This window comes from Erythrolamprus reginae, chromosome 1 (genome assembly GCF_031021105.1).
Source record: "Erythrolamprus reginae isolate rEryReg1 chromosome 1, rEryReg1.hap1, whole genome shotgun sequence".
Taxonomy (NCBI): domain Eukaryota; kingdom Metazoa; phylum Chordata; class Lepidosauria; order Squamata; family Dipsadidae; genus Erythrolamprus; species Erythrolamprus reginae.
In genome coordinates, this window is record NC_091950.1 from 95,474,367 (window position 1) to 95,499,936 (window position 25,570).

Consider the following 25,570-nt stretch of genomic DNA (forward strand, 5'->3'; position numbering starts at 1 on the left):
CTGCGCTCCTGTCCGTTCTCTGTAGCACCTGCCCACGGTCTCACCCACCCACCAGCTTGCTAGACTGGCATGCTGTTCCAAAACCTCTTCCCCCTTCTGCCATCACATAAGGTCCTTACTTAATAACCCATATATTCCTTGCTAACTGACAACAGGGACTGCTGAAATTGTTACTGCTGAGTGATGCGATTATGAAACAACACACTTTATGGCTTATGGCTGCCACAAAACTTCTGGTCCCAATTGCCATCATAACCCATCTGAGAACAGTGGTACTCAACCTCTCTAATGCCACGACCCCTTAATACAATTCCTCATGTTGTGGTGACCCCCAACCATACGTCTAGCGCCAATTCTCCCAACAGAGCTTTAAGCTGATTGGCAGGAAGGTCATAGGGACACCCCACTGTAAATGCCTGATTGGTCGGATTGTAAAAATATTTTCCAAGGTGCCAAGATAGAAGCTTTAGTTCCTAATATTATGGGAAATGTCTTTTCCCATGGTCTTAGGTGACCCCTTTGAAATGGTCGTTCGACCCCCCCCAAGGAGTCCTGACCCCCAGGTTGAGAACCACTGGAAAACAACACCCCCAAGAAAATCTGTGTAGACAGCAAGGTCCTTCTGTCCCTCCAGCCTAGGTCTGTCAGGCAGTTTCTGTCTATTCAGTGTTGTCAGGTTTAGATTCTTTCGGTGAAACTGAACAATGCATAAGTGCACCAGAGTGCCTTCCATCCTCTGTCCTAATGCTTCTCTTTTGCTAGTAGAGTGGTACCTCTACTTACGAACTTTATTCGTTCTGTGACCAGATTCCTAAGTAGAAAAGTTTGTAAGAAGCATTTTTTACCATAGGAATCAATGTAAAAGCAAATAATGCGTGCGATTGGGGAAACCACAGGGAGGGTAGAGGCCCTGTTTCCTCCCAGGAGATTCTTAGGGAGGCCCCAGAGGACCCCGCCTTTTCCAGCCCTGTTTCCTCCCAGGAGATTCCTAGAGAGGCCCCATGGAGGCTTCTCCCTGCTTTTCCGGATACAGCTTCAGAGGCTCGTGGTTGTAAGTAGAAAATGGTTCTTGTGAAGAGGCAAAAAAATCTTGAATACCCGGTTCTTATCTAGAAAAGTTCTTAACTAGAGGCGTTCTTAGGTAGAGGTACCACTGTATCACGTCTATAAATATTATTATATCTTTGTATACCACCAATACGTACTTGACAAAACAAACAAACAAATAAATATATGCATCTGTACCAATTACATCCACCGTTTTCTACCGGCTGCTACTTTTGTATACAGTCCAGTCCTTCCCTTGTTCAAACTAGCAACTGTGCAAACAGGACCCAAAGGGGAAACAAACTTTTTGTAAAAAGATCTTTATTGGGAAAATTTGGGGGGGGGACTGTGAAAAGCAGAGAGGGCTTACCCAGCACCAGTAGAGGAAGGAAAGGCCACAGCATCCCAGGAGAAGGAGAAAGGGGACTGAGACAGGGAAACAGCTTCATGGATTCTAGGGATCCTTTCCTGATGCCGAAAGGAAGGCAAGGTGTGTCTTGTGGGCAGAGGGAGCAAGCAAGCACAACTCAGTGAGGTCAACCAGCTGTGCTGCCCCCTTAGATGGGAAGGCTGCCTATCAAGGAATGTGTGTGCATTCGAGATGGGGAAGGGAAAGGTGAGTGCATGGTAGGAAGTAGGCACTTCTTCTGTGTGAAAGGGGAGTGCAAAGCGATACCAAAGAGGCCTGCATTTTCTTTTTAGGGAGGTAAGGCAGATAAGGTTCCTCATCCCATTCCTGCTGTAATTCCTCTCGCATCCTTCTCTCATTCCCTGAGAGGGTTTCCTTGGGTGCCTTAAAAAAGAGGTTTGGTTTATGACCGGATGAAGCCACATAGGCTGACCGCAGGCATCGCTAAGCCATTTGGCGTGGACAAAGAACCCCAGAGGTGGAGAGCTTTTAGCAAGATGAGCTCATTTCCAAACATCATGCTGCATTCAGGGAAGCACACCAGAGCAAAAGGATACTGGGACACACAGAGAGGAAGAGCGGGCAAGAGGTAGAAGAGAAGAAGTTAAGGGAAAGGAAAGCCCACACCTCCTTTAGGAAAGGGTGGGCTTGCTCGCTATAAAACTAATGATTAGAAATGGCATTGCAGTTAAAGATAAGGCTGTGCAGACTGGAGGATAATGGGGTTTGGCAAAGTACTGCCAAGCCTGGAGGGGCAAAGCTGCAGCTTCAAGTGGCGTTGTGTCCAAGTGGGTTCAGGCACCATGCCCTGAAGACGGTGGAGCTGTATCCATCACGCTAGTCTTTCCCCTTTCCTTTTCTGGCTGTATGAAACAATTGAGGAAGAGCATTAGCACAACGTATTACACCACTATATTCCTGCCACACACCAACCCACGATTTACATAAAAATCAGATATTGAATAAAACGCACTTTGCTGGATCTGCCCAACACATAAAACTATAATAATTTCAAGCCATCCTGACAGGGCTCACATAATCTGCACCCAAACCAAAGAAACCATAATATTACTGCAACATCTTCTTTTTCCAAAGTTGCCAACTGATTACATATCACCTGACCTATTCTGGCTATTTTGGCACAAACACAAGGCCACACTTATTTTTGGCCTCCTGCACTCCCAATCTCTGTGGGAAAGACTTAAGATGTTTGGATGCCTTTACATTTCCCCACATTGATGCCCACTAGATATGGAGAACCTTTCCAGGTTCGCAACTTGGGTGTCCTCCTCGATCCACAGCTAACATTAGAGCACCATCTTTCAGCTGTGGCAAGGAGGGAGTTTGCACAGGTTCACCTGGTGCACCAGTTGCATCCTATTTGGACAGGGAGTCACTGCTCACAGTCGCTCATGCCCTCATCATCTCGAGGTTCAATTACTACAATGCTCTCTAGATGGGGCTACATTTGAAGAGTGTTCGGAAACTCCAGATCGTGCAGAATGCGGCTGCGAGAACTATCGTGGGGCTACCTAGATTTGCCCACGTTTCTCCAACACTCCGCGTCCTGCACTGGCTGCCGATTAGTTTCTGGTCACAATTCAAAGTGTTGGTAATGACCTATAAAGCCCTACATGGCATCGGACCAGAATACCTGCGGAACCGTCTTCTGCCGCACGAATCCCAGCGACCGATAAGGTCCCAGAGTTGGCCCTTTCTGGGTCCCGTCGACTAAACAATGTCATCTGGTGGGCCCCAGGGAAAGAGCCTTCTCTTTGATCCCTCTGGAATCAACTCCCCCCAGAGATTAGAACCGCCCCCACCCTCCTTGCCTTTCGTAAGTTAGTAAAGACCCACTTATGTCTCCAAGCATGGGGGAACTGAGATACCCCCTAGGCTTATACAGTTTATGCATGATATGATTGAGTTGTATGGTTCCAATGTTGGTTTTAGAATATTTTTAATATTAGATTTGCTACACTGTCCACTATTTTGTTGTGAGCCGCCCCGAGTCTGCAGAGAGGGGCCTCATACAAGCCTAATAAATTAAATTAAATGACACAACCCCCGCACCCCCATGAATGCGCCCAGGCCTCATTGAAGCCTGGGACAGTGAAAAAAAACCCCCAAATAGGCAAATTGGAAGTTCAGAAAAACGGACTTCCGGTCTGCCCGTTGTGCTATTTTTCACACTCTGGGGGGTTGAGGGAATCTTTCTGAAGCCCCGGAGTGCTAAAACAGCACAATGGGCAAACCGGAAGTCCGCTTTTTTGAACTTCTGGATTCCCTGCTGGGCTGTGTTTTGCAATGTGGGGCTTCAGGAAAGCTTTCCTGAATCCTCCGGAGGGCGAAACGTCCTTCCTCAAGACCAAAAATCAGCTGGCCAGCGCATGCATGTGCATTGAAGGTGACATAGGGCAACATCTCAAGTGACCTCTTATATGGTTCCACATGTCACCTATGTGTGCCACAGGTTCACCATCACTGTTAGAAACAAACTTGGCCAGGGACCTTTATGGACAACTAAGGAGAGTGCAAAACAGACCAGAATCTTTTTGGGCAGAAGGAATCCTAATAAATTACAGGAAGAACCATGCCTGGCAACCAGGATAGCCACCCATGAACTCCTAGCCTTCCTAACGCTCCATTTCCATTCTTGTATCATCTCGCAGGCATGCAAAATAAAGCACCCAAGGCTTCGCCAATGGACTTCCACAAAGAGACTGACCTTTGGATTTTGACTTGGTCTTGGGAGAGCAGGGTTTAGTCACTTGAATTGTTTCCTGGCACTCAGCATTGTAAAGAGCTTTCTTCAGCGTACCTGAGCGAGCCTTCAGACCTGTTGCAGGGTCACAGCCACCCCAGTTCTCAAACTTGTACTTGCAATCAGCTGGGGGTGGAGGATGGGGAGTAAGAACAGTTAGATACATATGCAGGATCCACGACAGCTTGACTTCCCCTGACCATCAGTTTTTCTAAAACAAGAAACAATCCAGACGCCCAGGAAATGGGCACACATTTTCACAAACTCATGAACCACTTGCCATCCACCACAGAGCTATCAGGACTACTTGGCTAATGTGACAAAGGGAAGCTTCTTACAGTCTTAAATGGTAAAAGAACTGCAGGGTTGATATTCCTGGAGGGGTCTGTAATATGGTAAATGGTTTAGCTTTACTAGATAAATGGTCAAAGCAATGGAAAATGCAGTTTAATGTTTCCAAATGTAAAATAATGCACTTGGGGAAAAGGAATCCTCAATCTGAGTATTGCATTGGCAGTTCTGTGTTAGCAAAAACTTCAGAAGAGAAGGATTTAGGGGTAGTGATTTCTGACAGTCTCAAAATGGGTGAGCAGTGTGGTCGGGCAGTAGGAAAAGCAAGTAGGATGCTTGGCTGCATAGCTAGAGGTATAACAAGCAGGAAGAGGGAGATTGTGATTCCCTTATATAGAGCGCTGGGGAGACCACATTTGGAATACTGTGTTCAGTTCTGGAGAACAAACTTCCAGCAGACGTGGTTGGTAAATCCACAGTAACTGAATTTAGACATGCCTGGGATAAACATAGATCCATTGTAAGATAAAATACAGGAAATAGTATAAGGGCAGACTAGATGGACCATGAGGTCTTTTTCTGCCGTCAGTCTTCTATGTTTCTATGCAGCTGCCAGAAATATACAAATACTTTCTTTCCGAAAAGACCAGTTGACCTCAAAAGCCACAGAATATGATTAAAATGCTTTTAATATGAAAGCATAACAAGAAGCGGTGGAAGAAGCCAATTATCAGAGCCAAGCAAGGCAAACGGATACTGCATAGAAGCAAGCCAAGGTATTGTTGGGGTTTACTCTCTCACATTTAAACTTGAAAACTGCTTGGCTGACTTCCTTTTTTTAAAATTTAAAAATAAATTTTATTTAAATCTGAAGTTAGTTGGGGGAAAGATCAAAAGCAACATGAGAAAATATTATTTTACTAAAAGAGTAGTAGATCCTTGGAACAAACTTGCAGCAGACGGGGTTGGTAAATCCACAGTAACTGAATTTAAACATGCCTGGGATAAACATATATCCATTCTAAGACAAAATACAGGAAATACTATAAGGGCAGACTAGATGGACCATGAGGTCTTTTTCTGCCGTCAGTCTTCTATGTTTCTATGTTTCTAAATACACACACAATATACAGTACAAAACACAAACGTTAAAAAATTGTACGAGTGTGAAGCAAATCTGTATGATGGTTCTAACTATGTACACATTCTGTTGCACATTTTAAATAATAGTTAAATACTTTCTTTTCTTTAAAGGATAATAATCTTAATTGTTATAAATAATCTTAGATCTCCATATTTCCATTAAACATTTTTCACCAGGCAATTGCTCTTTATATTTGTTAATTACATATACTGTGTCAGTTTGACCTTTTCTTTAACCAGCAGCAGAATGGATCCCAACAATTCTAAAATACAGATTCTTCCTTGTTTTTTTAGTTCTAGAGTTAGTTTATCCATCTCTGCACAAGATGTGATTTTCTCTAGTATCTCCTCCTTCTGCGCTACCATTTCATTTTTCCACTGTTGTGCATATGCTAGCCTAGCCGCCGTTATGTGGATGACCAGATATAACTGATTGGCTGGCTGGCTTCCTGAGGCTCTGATACGATTGTTGCATCATTCCCCGAGTCTTCCTCTAAACCCGATAAACGCTCACCTCCAAACTCCTTCTTCCAGTTGCATGGAATCTTGCATTTCATCTTCTTGGTCTCGTCCTGACAAGTTCCCTCGCGGAAGCCCACACCACAGTCCTTGCTATTGGGGATACACGGGCCCCAGCGCCATTCCTCACAATCGGAACCATTTTTCTTGGTCTTGTCTGTACAAAAAACAGGCAGCCATTTCAGACTCACAAGAATTGGCCTTCTCTCTCTCTCTCTTTTAAAATCATCTATCCTGAATCATTAAAAACTACCCTGTCTTTTCTTCACCTAAAGTAGGATGGAGGGCTCTTTTGGGCCTTCAAGTTAGTACCAGCTCCACTGACTGCCTGGCAGCAGTTTTTGGGGAATCCTTTGCTATTATTATTATTATTATTATTATTATTATTATTATTATTATTATTATTATCATCATCATCATCATCATCATCATCATCATCATCATCATCACCGAGGCAATGCCTTGGTCTCTTCAGCCTTGAAAGACGGCATTTAAGGAGTGACTTGATCAAAGAGTATAAAATAATGCAGGGGATAAAAAAGGTGGATAGAGAAAAAATATTTTCTCTATCACCCAATACTAGGATGAGGGGGCACTCCCTAAAAGCTCATAGGTGAGAAAGCGAGGACAAATAAAGGGAAATATTTCTTTACCCAGAGGGTCGTTGGTTTATGGAATTCACTTCCAGAAGAGGTCACGACAGCTGTCAGCCTTGATAGTTTCAAGGCAGGATTAGACAGATTCATGGATGCTAAGTGTATCGATGGTTATTGAAACGGATGTCCATGTGCCACCTCTATGTTGGTTGAGGCAGGCAGGATTCCCTTGAGTACCATTTGTTGGGGGTCAGGGGGTCTTCTCTTTCTGCTCAAAATCCCCATGGACAATTGGTGGGCCATTGTGTGACACAGAATGCTGGACTCGATGGGCTTTGGCCTGAATCAGCATGGCTCTTCTTAGGTTCTTATGTTCTTATCATCATCATCATCATTATTCTTATTGTTATTCTTATTGTTGTTATTCTTATTCTTATTTTGATTTCTATGCCGCCCCTCTCCGAAGACTCAGGACGGCTTACAACAATAATAAAAACAATAAAATACAATGGCAAATCCAATTAATTAACTAAATAACTGATCTAAATTGCGAGGACTGAGAGCAAATGAGCCCAAAGACACCCAAACCAACTTCATGCCTATGGCAGAACTAGAACTTACCATCTCCTGGTCATTCACCTATTATCCAGAAGGAAAATGTTGCTGTCTGTACTTTTTTAGTCCATTTCTGAAAGCCCCACTGAAAGAGATCTTCTGAAAACAGCCAACTGTAAACAGGGACTTAACGATCACAAATCAAACACTCACCCTTCTTATTCTTGCCTGCTTCTGAAGATACAGCCAGAAGGATAAAAACCAGAAGGAGAAAGAGCCCACGGGCCTGCATTCTGTAAGAGGAAAAACACTGAAATCACTGTTGGCGTAAATATATATATATTCTAATCCCAAGAAAAGAGCGAGTAAGATGGAGGAATGTGAAAAGGGGGAGGGAGATGGTTTTCTGCTGACATGGTTCCTGAGCCTTGTACAGCTGGAATGTAAACATGAAACAGGTTAAGCTCCCTTCATCACTTCATTGCCACAGCAGGAAACACATCAAATGCTACAAATCAGTAATTCAAGCTGTAATTAAATTCAGAGAAAAAGCACATTAAAAAAAACCCCTCCTGCCATTTCAAGTTCATCTGATCTCCTTAAGACTCCGGTTTGCTAGTGAATTCTCAGCATTTTAAACCTTGCACTGGGATCATCTATTTCACTTTTTTCATCCAAGGGAAGAGAAGCAGATGCTTAAGACTAGAGAAGTTTCCTTCTCAAAATAAACAAAGAAAATATCTCTAATGAAACATCACTTTTCGCATAAATTTGCATAATTCTAGAAACCAACTTAGGCAAATTACGTTCTCCCCTTTGATAAGTAATACAGATGATATTATTGGTAAACAATGGGGAATTTTAATTTCTATCTAATGATAAATATTAGCTGTTGGTGACTCCTTATATATTTCTTTAGGAGGGTTTCTCCCCCCCCCCAACAATAACTGTTTTTTTTATTACACTCCTTTGTATTTGTTTTACTTTAACCTAGCCTCCACTTGAGCTTAACCCTGGTGATTGTATCCTTACAATTATCTTAGCAATATTTGCCACCCTCTTCTCTGGAATATTTTTGGTCTCCCCAGTCCAGCCTACAATTTGGATTTCCAAGTACAGTACAGTGGTGCCTCTACTCTACACTATCTTCACATGCAAAGAATTTGCATTTTGAATGTTGAAAATAAGTTTCACCTCCTATCTTCACATGCTAAGCTAGTTGCATTTCATGCAGAAGAATGCTGAAATTGACTGTCCTTTACTTGCAGTTTGAGACAGAAACAATCCCAGGAGCCTGAAGAACAAACAGAGCAGGTACTTTGCAATACTGACTGAGCTAAGTAGGCAGTGTAATGCAGGAGTATCAAACTTGATTTCATTGAGGGTGTGCATAATGGTTATGTTTGACCTTGGGATGGGCGTGGCCAGCTTGATGTCACTTGTGTCAGGGGCGTGTGGTGGCCCAATTGCTCTGTTAGCAAAAACGGGCTCCCGAACTCTGTTTTCAGCTACAACACCGCCCTGCCACCCTGTCAGTGAAAATTGAGTTCGGGGGGGGGGGGGTTGCAACAACTCCCCCCCTCCAGCTCTGTTTTTGCTGAGAGAGACATAGCAGGCCGGTCCTTGGCTGTTTCTAGGATGGCCCCCAAGCCCTGAGTTTGACACCCCTGGTGTAAGATTATATAGTGGTACCTCTACTTACGAACTTAATTCGTTCCGTGACCAGGTTCTTAAGTAGAAAAGTTTGTAAGGAGAAGCAATTTTTCTCATAGGAATCAATGTAAAAGGAAATAATGCGCGCAAACCCATTAGGAAAGAAATAAAAGCTCAGAATTTGGGTGGGAGGAGGAGGAGGAGGAAGAGGACAGTCGCTGCCGAAGGAAGAAGGTGAGGTTAGAGGAATCAAAAGAATCCAAAACTTTAAGGCTTTAAAAAAGGGGGGGCGGTGAGGAGGAGCACGTACCTCTTATATACCCAGCGCGAGGCTGCCTCCCATACACTTCACCAGAGAGAGAAACCCAGGGGGAATGGGAGGAAACTGGCTAGGCCTTCGTGCTGCTCTCAAATTTCCTTGGAAATTTTTCCGGGCTCAGGTTCTTAAGTGGAAAATGGTTCTTAAGAAGAGGCAAAAAAATCTTGAACACCCGGTTCTTATCTAGAAAAGTTCTTAAGTAGAGGCATTCTTAGGTAGAGGTACCACTGTAGTTATCTAATCCAAGTACTGCAGCCCTGGCTTAATCTTTTTGAGATTAGCCAAGGTCAATGAGATGTTAACACCTGCTGTAGATATTGACATAGATTTCCCCAAATTCTGTAGAATCATTTACCTATTTGCAATATGTGCCTCTGACTTTAATTGACAAAGCAGAAGTTCATTAAGTACAGGAATTCAATTTCTTCTTATTAATCCAGTGGTGGATTGTTCCCAGTTCGGCAAACTGGTAGCGGCAGCAGTGGGAGGCTCCACCCACCCACCCAGGACACATCTGTGCATGAGAAGCGCCGTGTGCGCATCAGAGCGAACCAGTAGTGATAGGATTTATAACCCACAACTAATTGCATTATCCTAGTATGCACCTAAACTAGTCCTTAAATTATAAGTTGCTGCCTATAGAACATTTTTCCAAGTTTCTGCAAAGGACAGTAGTAAATTACTGAGAACAATTTAATGGTTGAGCTATCAGCTTACATTACAATGCGCTTAGTTTAGTTTCTTTATCTCCTGCCCTTGCTCTTCTGTTTTGCTCAGTTGGGCTTCCTTTTTGGTACGCTGTTGTCCTAGGACAGTGATGGCGAACCTGTGGCATGGGTGCCACAGGTGGCACGTGGAGCCATTGCCCTAGCTCAGCTCCCACATGCATGTGTGTGCCGGTGCGCTGATTTTTGGCTCACACAGAGGCTCTGGGAAGGCAGTTTTTGGCTTCCAGAGAGCCTCCTGGGGGATGGATTTTTTACCCTCCCTGGCTCCAAGGAAGCATTTGGAGCCTGAGGAGAGCGAAACATGAGCCTACTGGGCCCACCATAATAATAATAATAATAATAATAATAATAATAATAATAATAATAATAATAACAACAACAACAACAACAATAACAATAACAATAACAATAATCATCATCTGCCGCACAAATCCCAGCGACCAGTTAGGTCCCACAGAGTTGGCCTTCTCCAGGTCCCGTCGACTAAACAATGTCGTTTGGCAGGACCCAGGAGAAGAGCCTTCTCTGTGGCAGCCCCGACCCTCTGGAACCAGCTCCCCCCGGAGATCAGAACTGCCCCCACCCTCCTTGCCTTTCGTAAAGTTCTTAAGACCCATCTCTGCCGTCAGGCATGGGGGAACTGAGACATCTCCCCCGGGCCTATACAGTTTATACATGCTATGTTTGTGTGTATGCTTTTTAAATTATTAGATTTGTTCTTACATTGTCTTTGTTATTGTTGTGAGCCGCCCCGAGTCTACGGAGATGGCAAATCTAATAAATATTATTATTTATTAGATTTGTATGCTGCTCTTCTTCGAGGACTTAGAGCGGCTCAAGTTGGGAAACAGGCTATTTCCTGCCTCCAGGGCATGAGGGAAACTGTTTTCGCCCTCCCCAGACATTGAATTATGGGTGTGGGCACTCGCGCATGCACGATAGGGCACGCCCACACTGTTTTGGCACCTGAGGGAAAAAAGGTTCACCCTCACTGTCCTAGGGAAGCCTCACAAGACGCTACACCTTCACACACAATTCTTAGAGAGACACCCATCAATGGAAATGCCTTTCACTATGACAAGTTGGGTCTTAAAGATCCAGGTAAAGGGCCTTTCCAATCCAGCTTCCCATGGTAAGGTTCATATCCCCACCTTCCGAATAGCATCCCCTCTCTGGCCCTCTCCTAGACTTTAAACATGGCTCAACCAAGTGGAAAACTGGGGAAAACTAAAACCTGCCAAAGGGATTTATGTTGCCCCTACTTTTGGAAAGCTGGGTGGGGTCTGGTGGCTGGCCATAGCGAGGCCCTGCTGCCTACTTCTCTCCGCGGTTGCTACTGTCTCCCGGTTTCTCCCAGTGTCTCTTTTATCTGGCGCCCAGCAGGCCGCCTCGTCTCTGCCAAAGCTTCCGAGGCTGGGGAGATCTCTGCTGCCATGGAGCCTTTATGTACCTCAGAAAGAATCCAGAGTGGGGAAAAGAAACCCTGACAGGCAGTGTTGAGAGTTAAAACAGAAGATTAAAAATAAAAGCTCGTCACAATCCGATCTCGTGGGGCGCTTTAGAAGGCAGGCTGCTCCCCCTGCTGGTTCACTTAATGTCAGCCTATTACCATATCCCAACAAAAGGTCTATGGAAACAAGCGTCACAGCAAATTGTGTTATGTGCACACACATCCCACGAAGAAGAGGAATGGCACACATGCATAAAGCTACAGTGCAACAGCCTGCATTTTGCTCCATCACTGTTACTTTTGCGTTTTTCTTCCAACTCCTCCATTACTTATTTCAGCGAGCGGGGTTGAGTCATTCTTCTTTTCACAGGTTTATAAACTTCCCACGTACATGGAACTCCACAATGGTGATTCAATTTATGGGTGCAGATATAATTCTTACCTACCCAGGAGAGCCAATAGCAGCCAGCAGCAGATCGAAGAATAAAATATAAAAGGAACAGTAAAATGTTTCGGACAGAAGATGTGAGGATAAATCAGGAAACAAAACTCTTTGTTTAGTTGCACAAAGGTTTAGTTGCATAGAAGTTGTAACAGCTAAGGCATACTTTCCCAAGGTTTTCCAATAGTATGGCAGGGGCATGAAAATGACCAATATATGATGTGAAGCCTTTTAAGTTGCTTCCTGAATGCAGAAAGATGGCCATTAAGGTTTTGCTTGATTAAGCCAATTACAGTAACTCTGCAGTCCTTTGCTACAAATGGAGAATTTCAATTCCAGATTCCGAGGCTACAATGTGATTAAAAAAAGGTAACCACTGAAAAAAGAGGGGGCAATCTGTCAAATGAAGTTTTCAAGTTCTCCACTGAGTATTTTGATTATAAAATACAAACTCCATGAATCCACAAAAATCAAGGCGGAAATTTAATAAAACACTGGATAATGCGCACAACTGCATCTTTTTTGCTTATTCACTTTAAGCGCTATTACGGGAAAAAAGAGGCTATTTATGACTTTTGAAGCTCAGATTTTCTGGGGCTTTTATCCTCCAAGCAATACAGCTGGGAGCTGAAGATGGCAACCCAGAAACATCTGGAGAGCACCGGATGGGGGCTGCAGCTCTAGCCCCTATGGCCATGAGAGGGGGGGGGATTGTGTTTTGTTTTTAAAAGTAACCTACCCAATCCAGTTGTTCACTTGCCATACAGCAACTGCTAAGTACAGTGCTGAATAGATAGATGCTGATTATGACTTCAGGCAAGGGTTAAATGGTGGAACTGTCCAAGAGGTCTGGTAGCTTTGCTTAAAACTCTATCCAAAACTTCTGCTAAGGTGCTGAGAAGAATTTCTGGGCCCTCTTGGCCAGGTCCACCATTATTATTATTATTATTATTATTATTATTATTATTATTATTATTGTGTTTGTTATTATTTTTATTTTTATTTTTATTATTACTATTACTACTATTACTACTATTACTACTATTACTACTATTACTACTATTACTACTATTACTACTATTACTACTATTATTACTATTATTACTATTACTATTATTACTATTATTATTATTATTATTTCCCCATCAGGTTACTTGCTACTGGTATGGATAGGAACAGTGCACAGGTAGCGAAAAATGAGCTGCGCACACAGCTTTGCTTTTGCTACGGGTGTATCCCAGCGATATTTTGCTTCTGTGCATGCGCAGGAAGTTAAATCTCATGAGGGGATGCGTTCGTGGTAGTTTGGCAAAAAAAATTTGCTTCTGCGCATGCACAGAAAAAAATTCTCAAAATCTCACGCATGCACATCCCCTCACAAGAGTTTGCTTCCTGTGCATGCACAGAAGCAAAATATCGCTGGGATATACGCGCCCGCAGAAGTGAAGCCACACATGCAGTGCCCCAGTAGCAGCAGAATCGGAAATCCCGCCCGTTTACTTCGCATTTCCTTTTAAGGCTCCCAACTCCTCCAGAGGTATCCAGTTAAGCCTAAGAATCTAACCAGAACACGTCTTTCGTTACATGTATTCCTGGGACATTTCATCGGTTGTTCCTCCCCATCCCAAGCAATGAAGTGGAAAACTGGGTGGGGGGAAAGGTAGAGAAAGTAGGGGATAGCAGACCCTAAATGGCGTTTCAGACAAAGTGAGTTGGATGTGTGTTCACAGCCCTGCTAAAGAGAGTCCTTTGCCGACCCACCCCCTCCGTTTCCACCATTGGCGAGACCAGGCCGAAGCCTGCTGTGCTCAGTGGAGGGGAAAGTGAGGTGGCTAAAAAGGAAAGACACAATCAGCACTTTTGCTCCCTCCTCAACAATCCCCCCTCCCCACTCTCAGGCAGGCCCTGCAGAGAGCAGGTCAGCTCATTACTGAGGCTCCATCGGCTGCACCTGATGCTGAGAAGTTGTCAGATTCCCTCTGAATTGACCTGTCACAGAGAATTACACAGGCTGAAGGCAACCCCCCCTCTCCTATTCAGCTTTCAGCCTGAGAGAAACATCCCCGGAGGGAGAGCAAAGTGCCTGTTAGGACACAGCCCAGGCAAACGCTCCCCAAAGCCCCCTTCTAGCAAGGGCAGCAGATCAACCTCAAGAAGAGCCCGAATCTGAACTCGGTTCTGATTGCAACGTCCAAAAATAGACACGCCAGAGGCTGGGTCTGCTGACTTCTTCCTCGGATGCAAGAAACCATGAAAAGGCTGCGGTCCGGGGAGCTTACAAGGCACCGAACAAGCTGGCCTCATTGTCTCCTCTGGATACCAGCCTATCTTTTTTAAAGAAAGAGGGGTGACCTCTCAGTCCCAGAGCCACATCCATCCAAACAAAGGCTTTGGAACGCCAGTGGCTTTTCCAAAGGTTGTTTTCAGATTGTGACTTTGATTCCTAAGTAACAATTATTTTAGTAACAAAATTTAGTAACAAAATCACATTTTGTTTTTGCCCTCGATTTGTTCCAGCTCCATGATTTTTTGCCACTAATGCTTTGTGCCCCCAAACACCACATGCCCTACTCAGAGTTTGTCTTCTGGTATATAATTCCTTGGGGAAAAATGTTGAAATCCGGCAAAAAAACACAAACAAACAAAAAAAACCCAACCCTGACACTGTAAGTCTCAGTGAATGTATTATCCGGATTTTTTAATTGGGAGAAGATTCCCTTTTGACTACTGTAATTCTCACATAGAAACATAGAAGTCTGACGGCAGAAAAAGACCTCATAGTCCATCTAGTCTGCCCTTATACTATTTTCTGTATTTTATCTTAGGATGGATATATGTTTATCCCAGGCATGTTTAAATTCAGTTACTGTGGATTTATCTACCACGTCTGCTGGAAGTTTGTTCCAAGGATCTACTACTCTTTCAGTAAAATAATATTTTCTCATGTTGCTTTTGATCTTTCCCCCAACTAACTTCAGATTGTGTCCCCTTGTTCTTGTGTTCACTTTCATATTAAAAACACTTCCCTCCTGGACCTTATTTAACCCTTTAGCATATTTAAATGTTTCGATCATGTCCCCCCTTTCCCTTTTGTCCTCCAGACTATACAGATTGAGTTCCTTAAGTCTTTCCTGATACGTTTTATGCTTAAGACCTTCCACCATTCTTGTAGCCCGTCTTTGGACCCGTTCAATTTTGTCAATATCTTTTTGTAGGTGAGGTCTCCAGAACTGAACACAGTATTCCAAATGTGGTCTCACCAGCGCTCTATAAGGGGATCACAATCTCCCTCTTCCTGCTTGTTATACCTCTAGCTATGCAGCCAAGCATCCTATTTGCTTTCCCTACCACCTGACTGCACTGTTAGTTTTACAATGCAGGTATGATAATGCTTCTGTACAGGGGTATCTGTTTCTTTTTAAAATTCAAAAATGGTCCTTAGAGTTGTAATGTTTCTTAATTTTTTCTTAATGTTCCCTGAAAATGCCCTGATTCTGAGCATCATGTCTGTACCGTTCTGGTTTGGTACTGGGGAACAATAGGTAGATAGAATTTTTTCTTTCTATTGCATCCATAGCGGCAGGCATGCTGTCTGAATTAATTCCACATTCTGCCCATTTTATACTTTCTCCTATTTTTCAGCAGCTCCTAGAGCAACACATATTGGGGGGGGGGAGAAGCAGAAGGATGTAGGATAGCAACTAGAGACAAGGAAGGAGGAAAATAATCATCTAACACTGTACCTCTGTCCTTGATTTGGAACCTTTTAACTAGTCCCAAGGTCAAACAAGAAAATTCATGAGATGCCATCCGCTTTTCTTTAGCTTGTTAAAAACCTTGGGCAGTTGATATTTCCTTTTCCTCCTGCATAAAAAGCTTATTCTGACTGTGATGACAACATAATTTACCACAAGCAGGGAAATATTAACTGCTTATTTTCAGTTAATCTTTCAGTACTCAGATTTCCCCATACCAAACTTACTTTTAGCTAGTAAGGAACAAAAAAAATAGAATTATGGGTTTCCATTATGGGTTGCGGAGAGGGGCGGCATATAAATCCAATAAATCTAATCATTTCTGCCACACCTACTTTGGCATCTTCCATTAAAGGCACAATACCATCTTCCATTAAAGGCAAAATTTCTTAAAACCAAACTGAGGAAAATTGTTTTAATGCCTTTTAGGATGGCAGAGATTTAGCCTTGGATCAGGATAAATCTTGGCTTATTTTGCCAAATTTTTAATGGGCATTCTACTCCAGGTTTTTAGTATGGATATGTAGGAAGGAACTTTGTCTGAACACAAATCATGCTTAATGCATTGAAAACTGATTAAGGAGCAGAGAAGAACATGAGTGGTTAATGTTACATGTTCACAATATCATGGTTTATTAAGATTTAGACAAATATGTGAATTTGGCTTATATTTTAAATGATGATGAACCCAGCCAGCACCACTATGGATACAATTAGTTTTACACCATCATCTTGATTTTATGACCTTCCAATTACCACCTAATTCTTGCTTGTTAAATATTTCAATGGTGCTTCAAGCTTTCCAGAACTCTTATTTCTGGAGAGAAGCAAGAAATACCTCAACCTGAATCTTTCTTTGTGTCAAAATCCAGAAAAGAACCACTGTTCCTTGCTCCCATATTCTCCATGAACATACTTAGTTTTACATGATTTTTATTTCTGCCTTCAAAAAAACCCCACCTTTCTCTCGAGATTCAGTAATGTGTGTCTTCTGCTTTCATTCATTATTTCAGAAACAAGATGGTTCTCTCGTCTATATAAAAACAGAATGTAGTATCTTTAATGATACACAAAACAAATCTAAGTAGTATGTAAATATACATACTAGGTGGCAGGTGAAACCATGAAAGGAAAATACATTTTATTTTACTTTTTTATGGGCTTTGTCTACTGCCTGAAACCTCAAGGCAAGACCAACTTATTTGAACTAAGCTACTTAACTGTAGAGTGCATGCTAAAGATAAGCATATTATGTATGGACAGAGAAGTACAGGAACTCCCTTATTTTGCAGAGAAGAATGATTGCCTAGGCAATCTTTACAAGCACTGTTTTCATGCCTGAATGTTGAAATTCATCATGCATCCTTCAAATGCAGGAAATCAGGTGGAGGTTTATGTCTTCTGAAACTTTTGGGGGATGTGACATCAGGTTCACATTACCTTTATACTGTCATAATTGATCAAACTGACACAAAATTCAAGATAACATTCTTTGCATTATATTTCAATAATTTAAAATAAAGAATGGATACAATTCATCCTAAGTGAAGGGGGGGGGGAATAAGAAGCATCATTAATCAAGAACCATAACAAATTACAGCTTTTTTTTTCTTAAAATACTATTGAGTTTACATTCATAAATTTCAGCTTATGTTCAGTGAAATGAAACAGAGTACAGATACAAAGAAAGCCACCAATGTCTATCCTCCTTTAAAGTTTCACTTTTATAGGCAAGGTTTTTTTCCTTCTTCGTTTCTCTAATTACTATAATAAAATTATCTAATTGCTAATGTTAATTTTCTTCTTTTTTTCTTCTGTAATACTTTGTTTTTTCTCTTTGTATAAGTAGTATACAATATCTTAATAGATAAAGAAATTTAATTAATAGGCTTAATATTAAAACATATTAAAACATAGAGTTAAATTTAATAAGAATGTAATTTACACGTGTGGTATTTCTGTATTGATCTGATAACAGTTAGGGTTTTTACATTTTTGTATTAGTTAGACTTCTACAACAAGCGGAGCAATGGCAGCTCCTTAAATGTTTAATGTTGTATGTCTTTGTTTGTCCTTTTGAAAAACAATAAAAATATTAAAAAATAAATAAAATTATCTAATTGCAAACCAGGAAAATAAAAATTAAAGTATTGGAGTGATTCTGATGCATTCTGAAATATAAAACTATATACAGATCAATGCAGCCAAATAAAATCATTTGAGAAGGTTAATATTAACAAAAATCGAATGTATCGGCTATTACCCACCCATTTTCTTTTCCTTCAAAGCTTACTATTTTTTAAATGAAAAGTGTCCTTGGGATTACCCTTTTCCAAATGACTCAATATTTTCCTTCATCAAACTTTTAGTATAATTACATCTTAAAGCATACTTAATTCCTACTAGCTGTTTCAGCTTTCCTTGCCCAGATGAAGCTGAAAGTTGAGAGATACTTTGGCAACATTTAGGATTGCTAAAGATGTGAGTAACCCTGGACTTGGTCCACAGAAAACCTTCGAGTGATGTTGGAATGGGGCTGAAAGTGCCAAGCACAATAACAAAGAGCTTAGCTTGGACTTTTTTTGCCCAGTCAAGTTTGGCAAGAAAGACCTGCTCCAGGTGCTACTTCAAACACAGCTATAGTTGCTCCACTATGTCTTCTTAATCAGATGAATTCCTAGGCACGCAATGAATTTTTTCATTTGGGCTCTATAGACTTTGGCTGCAACTATTGTATTAAATTTAATAAATTCACTTCTGACTCAATCATCACAGATCTGGGCTGCAAATCTAGAGAATAAAGTTAACACCTTTTAAAGTCCTTTGAGCCAACAGACTTGTCTTCTTGACAAGGGTTTAATTGAGTGATTAATTTCTCCCAACATATGGAGAGATCATCTGCAATGCCTTCTTGGAGAAGGCAAGTCCTTCACTGCTTGCAAAAATCATACAGCCTGCATACTAAGAAAATCAATAGCAGATTCAGAAATTGGTAGGAAGAAAAGACAGCATCCTTCTTAATGGGGCATCCATTGCTGATCTCAAAGAAAGAGAGAAATATTTGCAAAAAAAAATGAATTTCTCTAAGTTTCCCAAAAACTGAGTATTTTTTTTGCCAATCAAGTTCCAATAAATCTGAATTTTTTATTGATTTACTCAGTATCCTCATTTACTACTGAACCTGGAGCAATGTGTGTTGACTCAGACTTCCATCCTTCCAAGGGTGGTAAAATGAAGGCTCATATTGTTGGGGGCAATATGCTGACATTGTACGTTAACTGTTCAGAAGTGTTATAAAGCACTGTGGAGGGATATGTAAGTCTAAGTGGTGTACATATACACACACATACACACATCCAATTGGAACTAGAGCCACCTGCAGCTATCATTCATTTACTTATTTATGCTATTGTTCTTTCCTAGTTCACTAACATCCCCATGAAACTACTGAGTTTTTACACTACAGTAAAACTATAAGAACAGTTTTATGATATGTATTTAAAGCAGAGGTCCCCAAACTTAGCAACTTTAAGACTTGTGGACTTCAACTCCCAGAATTCTCCAGCCAGCCATGCTGGCTGGAGAATTCTGGGAGTTGAAGTCCACAAGTCTTAAAGTTGCCAAGTTTGAAGACCTCTGATTTAAGGGGTCTGTTTTATCTAGTGTTCTATTTGGTAGATTTTATATGTCTAGGTGTTTTTTTAAAAAAAGGAACAATCCAATTTGCCAGTTTAAACATTATTAACATCATCATCATCATCATTTATTAGACTTATATGCCACCCTTCTCCGAAGACCCAAACACATAGCAAAAATGGGGGGGAAATCCACATTCTGTTGATCCGGGTGGGGGGAAAAGAGCAATTCATTTTCACAACTATATATAACTCACTTTATTTTCTCTTATAATATATTGACAGGATATTTTGGAATCAACAAGTACTTTGTAGACTTTTCTAAATTAGGGGATGTATTATATTTGTTGAGAATCTTTTAACAATTCGGAATAAAAACAAGGCATACTCCAGGACAATTTTCTTAAAATATATGGGTGAACACTTGGCAGCTACAGGGAATCTAAAGGATAGATGTTTTCCCTAATTGTTCGGGCTTCTTTGGGATATTTTTTTCTCCTACTCCATTTTGAGAACAACCGCATCTTTCCCCCCAGTCCTGTCTTACCTGTTTCTCTTTGTGTGTCTCTCCTCCATCCTGGCCCCCACCTCCTTCCAATCATTAGCTACTCCTTCCCTTTAGTGAAACACATGCAAAATTGCCCATTTCCCCACTCTTTGCCTGCAGCCTTCTCAAATTTCTGGAGCCCAGAACAAATCAATAATATGCAGTGTTCTTCCATTTTCCCACTCCTGATCTCCCTCTCCCCTGGAGGTCTCCGGAGATGCTTCAGAGTCTGCCTTTCCTACCACTTTCTCCTACCATTCTTTCTTCTCAGCCCTTCCCTTTTCTTCGCCTCTGCTCTTTCAAAGATATACAATCCTTCAAAATAAGGCCACCTCAAATCTGCTCTAGTCTTGTGCAGTCACCAGGAATTAAGCTCCACTTGAGAGTTTCTCCTTTTTATATAATCCTTGGGTTGCAGTGATCTCACAAAGCTAAATCCTCATAAATTATTTCACTACCATCAAATTAATTTCCACTAGCCTGGAAAAGGAGAGAGCTGGAAGTTTGGAAATGCCTCCAATTGAAGTTAAAGGGACTTAATTCTAAAGATGCCGAAAGTTTGCTGCATCTAGTTTCCACAACTAAACTTTCCACCATATGTGCTCACTCTCTCCAATTATCATGCCCTCCACTAGTACGTTAGGGTGGCATCCAACAGCTTTTGCATGGCTTTCTGATAAGCTGAACCAAAACTTTTCACATGGACTCAGTAAATTAGCCATTGCTATTTCAAAACATCCTACAAGGCAATCAAAACTCCAGACAGCATACAAGGAGAGAAAATGTATGGGTGATGTAATGAAAATAAAATAGGTTAGGCTCTATTTCTGATACACAGATCTGAAGAAAAAATAATTATTACTGCACAATGAGCCTTTAAAATTAAGTGGGCTTGATTTAGCAGGCCTCCTCTCAACCTGGCTGAGAATACTGGGATATCAAGCCAACCCATCTAGAGTACTGTATACAGAATTGGAGGGGGACTTGACTTGATAGGGTATCAAGATTGGATTGCTCAGACCCATCCTTTTGATCAGTGATAATATTGCCTAGACACGTTATTCAGGAAAATAATATCATGGAATATTTTCTGTAGTACTTATTTATCAATCAAGTTTGAAAGAGAGGGGGGGAGGCCAAAAATGATTCTGGATAACATACAACAATAAGATAAAACTACTGGTATAGAAATCTATGTTAAGAAATAAACAAGATAAAAAGCAAATATAAAAACCCCTAGGCAGAGAGAAATGAGAATGGCCACCACAATGGAGCCATCTAAGTATATTTTATTTATTTATTTATATTTCTACGCTACCCTTCTCTGCTCAGGGTGGCTCATAACAAATGGATACAAAAATTCAATATGTAACAAAATTGAAAACAACTCTAAAACCCAATATATTAAAAAAAGAGTCACCCACATTCATTCCATATACATTGGCCGGAGCTAGACAAAACACTTAATGCCCCCTTGATGAGTTTTTAGGCCTTGTGGAAGGCCAGGAGGGTGTGGGTGGTACAAATCCATGGAGGGAGTTGGTTAGAGAGGGCTGGGGCTGCCACAGAGAAGGCTCTTCCGCTAGCCCTGCCAGGCAGCATTGTCTGGCAGATGGGACGGGGAGAATAACTTTGTGGGACCTAACCAGGCAGAAGGCGGTCCTGTAAGTACTCTGGTCCTAAGTCATGTAGGGCTTTATATCTCCAGTTCCCTGGGAGCCCTAGCCTTGGCAACAAAACCAAACCTTGAGGGCCTTCCCAAATGTCAAAAAAGGATGTAGCTAATCTAATTTTGCACTTTTCATTTCCTCCACACAAAGTCTGAGGAATTACATGAAAGCATATTATTAAGATAGCATTTAAAAGACAGGGAAGGCAAAAGATGAAACAACCAAATATGTCAATGCTATCATGGTTTGTAAACAAATGGCACGCCTTCCCTTGCCCATGTTAATTAAACCTAAGCTTAGGCAAAGACCTGAAGTTAAGCAAATTGTGATCAGGTCTACTAGGGCATGATGCAGCTTTCTTTTCCATAATAAGAACACTCCATTTGGATGTTTGTGTATGTGATGGGGGAACTGTGAAGATGCTTCCTTCCCTGACCTACCATAGGGTGAAATACACCTAACTCACATTCTTCTCTACACTGAAAATGATACAAGAATTTGTGAATAGAGGTGCAGCCTTTCTTCCATAGTGCACCCATTCTGGACTTATAGCAGTCCCATGATTGAGTCAGGATTCCTTTTCTTTTCGGTTAAGCAACAAGATTTTAGGAGGCCTCTCCTAGAGAAATTTCTCCTTGCTGCAGTATTTTGTGTTTGTCTAAGTGAAAGTTAATAGATTAAATTTCCCTAGAACTGCTAAATCTGGAAGGAATCTGAAATACAAATGTTCAAAGGAACTCAAAATTACACCAATATGACAACAGGTTCATAGTAATGTTAAGATGCAAATCCCATGTTACCTAATTGCTTTATGTTTGATGTAAGTGTGTCTTGATGTTACAAAACACATTGTCACTTGCCTCCCTCCTTGTTCCTTTGTGAGCATCCCACTTCTTGCAAATGCTCACACTCCAATATCTATGCTTATTGCTTTCTGGAAACCTTTATGGACTTTCTGCATAAAAAGTGATTTATAGTTTTGAAAATTAATAGGAGATTATAAAAATAAAATAGGTACAACCATAGAATAAGAGGTAAACTTATGAATGTGCTTATAAACTGCTGTAAAGAAGATTAAAAGCTACTTTTTACTTTTACTTTTTCTCCTTCCTTGCACATTTGGCTTTCTCTTTAATTAATTTTTCTTATTTTATATTATGTTGTATTTTTTCTGTCTTTAAAAATATTTAAGAAAATATTCTTAAAAGTTATCAGGAGCACTACATACACCACTCTTCCACTCTTAAGTACCATTTACATTTAGCCCAAATAATTAGTGGTGACAAAAGCAGAAGAATTCAGAAGTGGATGTAAAAGGCACTTAACACAGATTTAAACACAAAGCTGTAAAATCCATTCATAGTCATAGCTCTTAAGGACCAGGTCTGTCAAGAGCTATTCAACTTGAAGGCTCACTTTTGTCTCTGAGCTGGAGCAGCAAGTACCAATTGTAGGGGAACAATGTTGGCAAAGTGTACATATTAATTTATTGTGGAGGAGCTGATGGAGAAACAAAATGCTGGCCTATGGCAATGCTCAAAGCTGCAAGATTGTTCTTACACAGAACTTTACCACCCTTTTATGACATTGGCAAATATCTGTAGCTTAGGTGTAGGATGAGGGTGGAGAGGCTCATTCTCTGGGCTTGTGGGTTGGTTTCTGAGCATTTCATTATCAGCTAAATCTTCAGCAGAATTTAGGAGTTAAACTCCACTGAAGATGTTACCTAGCTTGGTAAGGAACTGTTCAGAAACCAACCCACAGGATCAGAAAATGGAACCTCCACCTTCATTTTAGGGTGTATGCAGGCAGCCCCCACCCACCCTTTAACCACAGGTCTTTATGATTAACTAGTGTGAAGCTCAAAGGAAACAATGTTCTTGGTGGCCTCAAGCCAAGTTTGGTGCACAACAGAAAAGGGACAAGTAGGAAAACATATCAGGATGCAGCAGAGGCTGGTGACCAATGACTCCACTGGACTCAGCAAATTGATTGTTTTATTCCAAGCCTTTTTTAGGCATTCTCCTGCATAGTAGATTTCTTTTTTAGAGATAGTTGGGATTCTCAGTTGGGATTACTTTAGTTAGGCTGATTTTGGACATCCTGCAGCTCCATCCAGGTGGCTTCTGAGACTCTTCAAATACCCATGCAAAATACCCTACAACAACCATTAAGGGGTGTACTTCATGATTCTTGACAAATGTATCTTTTCTTTTAGGTACACTGAGAGCATATGCACAAATTCCTTGTGTGTCCAATGACACTTGGCCAATAAAGAATTCTATTCTATTCAAATGTATGTTTTCTTTTAGGTACACTGAGAGCATATGCACCCAAGACGAATCCCTTGTGTATCCAATAACACTTGGTTGATGAAAAATTAAGAAATCTTTGTCTGGAAACTTAAACGTTTTGGCCCGCAAAAAGTTTAAAAGCTGCACACCCAGGAGCCACTACAACCCACAACCATAAACGCTAAGGGGAGGCAGAGAGAAACAAAAAAACAAAAACCCGGGAGGACAGGATGGGAGGGGGAGGAAAAATCGAGGGGGATTCAGCATCGAACCGCGACAGGTTGCTCCCAACCACCCGCTTTTCGCTCCCTCAGGCGCACTGCCCTCCACCTTTGTTCCGAGGAAGGAGACTTCCCGGCTAATGGGAGCATGGTGAGCGCTCCAACCCTTGGGATTTTTCAAGTGGAGATTGGACTGCCATTTGTCCGAAGTAGCTTGGGCAGGGGGTTGGACTAGATGACCTACAAGGTTCCTTCCACCTCTAATAAGATAGATAGATAGATAGATAGATAGATAGATAGATAGATAGATAGATAGATAGATAGATAGATAGATAGATAGATGAGAGAGAGAGAAGATAGATAGAAAGAAGATAGATGATAGATATAGATAGATAGAAAGATAAATATATATATTTACATAAATATATGTCCCTCCTAAGATAAAATACAGGAAATAGTATAAGAGCAGACTAGATGGACCATGGGGTCTTTTTCTGCCGTCTATCTTCTATGTTTCCATATTTCTATGAAAGAAGATAGATCGATAGATAGATATAGGTAGAATGAAGATAGATAGATAGATAGATAGATAGATAGATAGATAGATAGATAGATAGATAGATAGACAGATAGATAGATAGATAGATCCGCCGCAGAGAGATTATTGGCGGGCGCAGAGAAACTTTAGTCGGAGAGAGAGAAAGACGCCCCCCGCTCCTCAACTTCGCGGGCCCCTCCCGCACATCCAGGTTTCTTTGGAGAGGCTTGCCATCGAAGCCGAGCTGGAAAGAGAGAGTCCTTAAAAGGCGGACGGGACCTTCATCCGGCAGGGGGGCTGCAGTTTGGGGGAGCCCTCGAAAGGCGCCCAACAGAACGAAAACGCAGTCCCACACCAGTCTGGAGTGGGGGGGGGGTCCGGGAAAGGGGGAGGGCGGGGAGCTGCTCCGAAGACTTTTGAGGTGCCTCCCGCCGTTTTTGTTTGTTTGTGTTCCCCCTTTTGCCCCCCCTCCCCTCCTCCCGCCCGACCAAAGCCGAAGTTTCTGCGCGCGGGAACTCGCCCGCCGAACTTGCCTGGAAGCGACGGAGGGATGAATGGACGGGATGCTCTGAGGGCTTGAAGTGGCGCGTGCGGTCCTTGGGTAGGTCGGTCTCTTGCTTCCCGGCCGCTCGGCTTGTTCTCCCGTTCCGCCGCCTTGCCCGGCTATTCTCGGCTCCTCTTTATCTCTCCCTCTTCCTTTCCCCCCTTTGTGTCTCCTCAAACTAGTTTCAGCTGGTCACATGTGGACACCAACCTTGCCTTGGCGCGGCCGCGGCCTCTGACGTCACGCCCAGCTGACAACAAAAGGTGCTTTGCGATGGTGGAGCCGGGGGGGTGGGTGGAGAGGAGGGTGAAAGAAAACCCAAAGTTGCGGCCGAGGCTCCGCCTCTCTCGTTGGAGGAGACGCGCCGGAGACAAAAGGGGCGAAGCGGCTGGAGGGCGAGGCCGGGCTGTGGGTCCGGTCGCTGAAGAGTTCTCCCCACCCTCTGCCCCA

The 25,570-nt window shown here is 42.0% G+C and overlaps 1 protein-coding gene across 1 annotated transcript; it reads right to left on the minus strand.

The window, feature by feature from the left end:
• Positions 1-1,351: 1,351 nt before the first annotated feature.
• Positions 1,352-25,570, minus strand: MDK (midkine). Its single transcript, XM_070734776.1, has 5 exons — positions 25,110-25,570; positions 7,538-7,617; positions 6,169-6,330; positions 4,185-4,346; positions 1,352-2,319 (listed from the first exon to the last, which is right to left on the minus strand). The coding sequence occupies exons 2-5, from the start codon at positions 7,614-7,616 to the stop codon at positions 2,294-2,296; spliced, it is 429 nt and encodes a 142-aa protein (XP_070590877.1). The 5' UTR covers position 7,617; positions 25,110-25,570; the 3' UTR covers positions 1,352-2,293.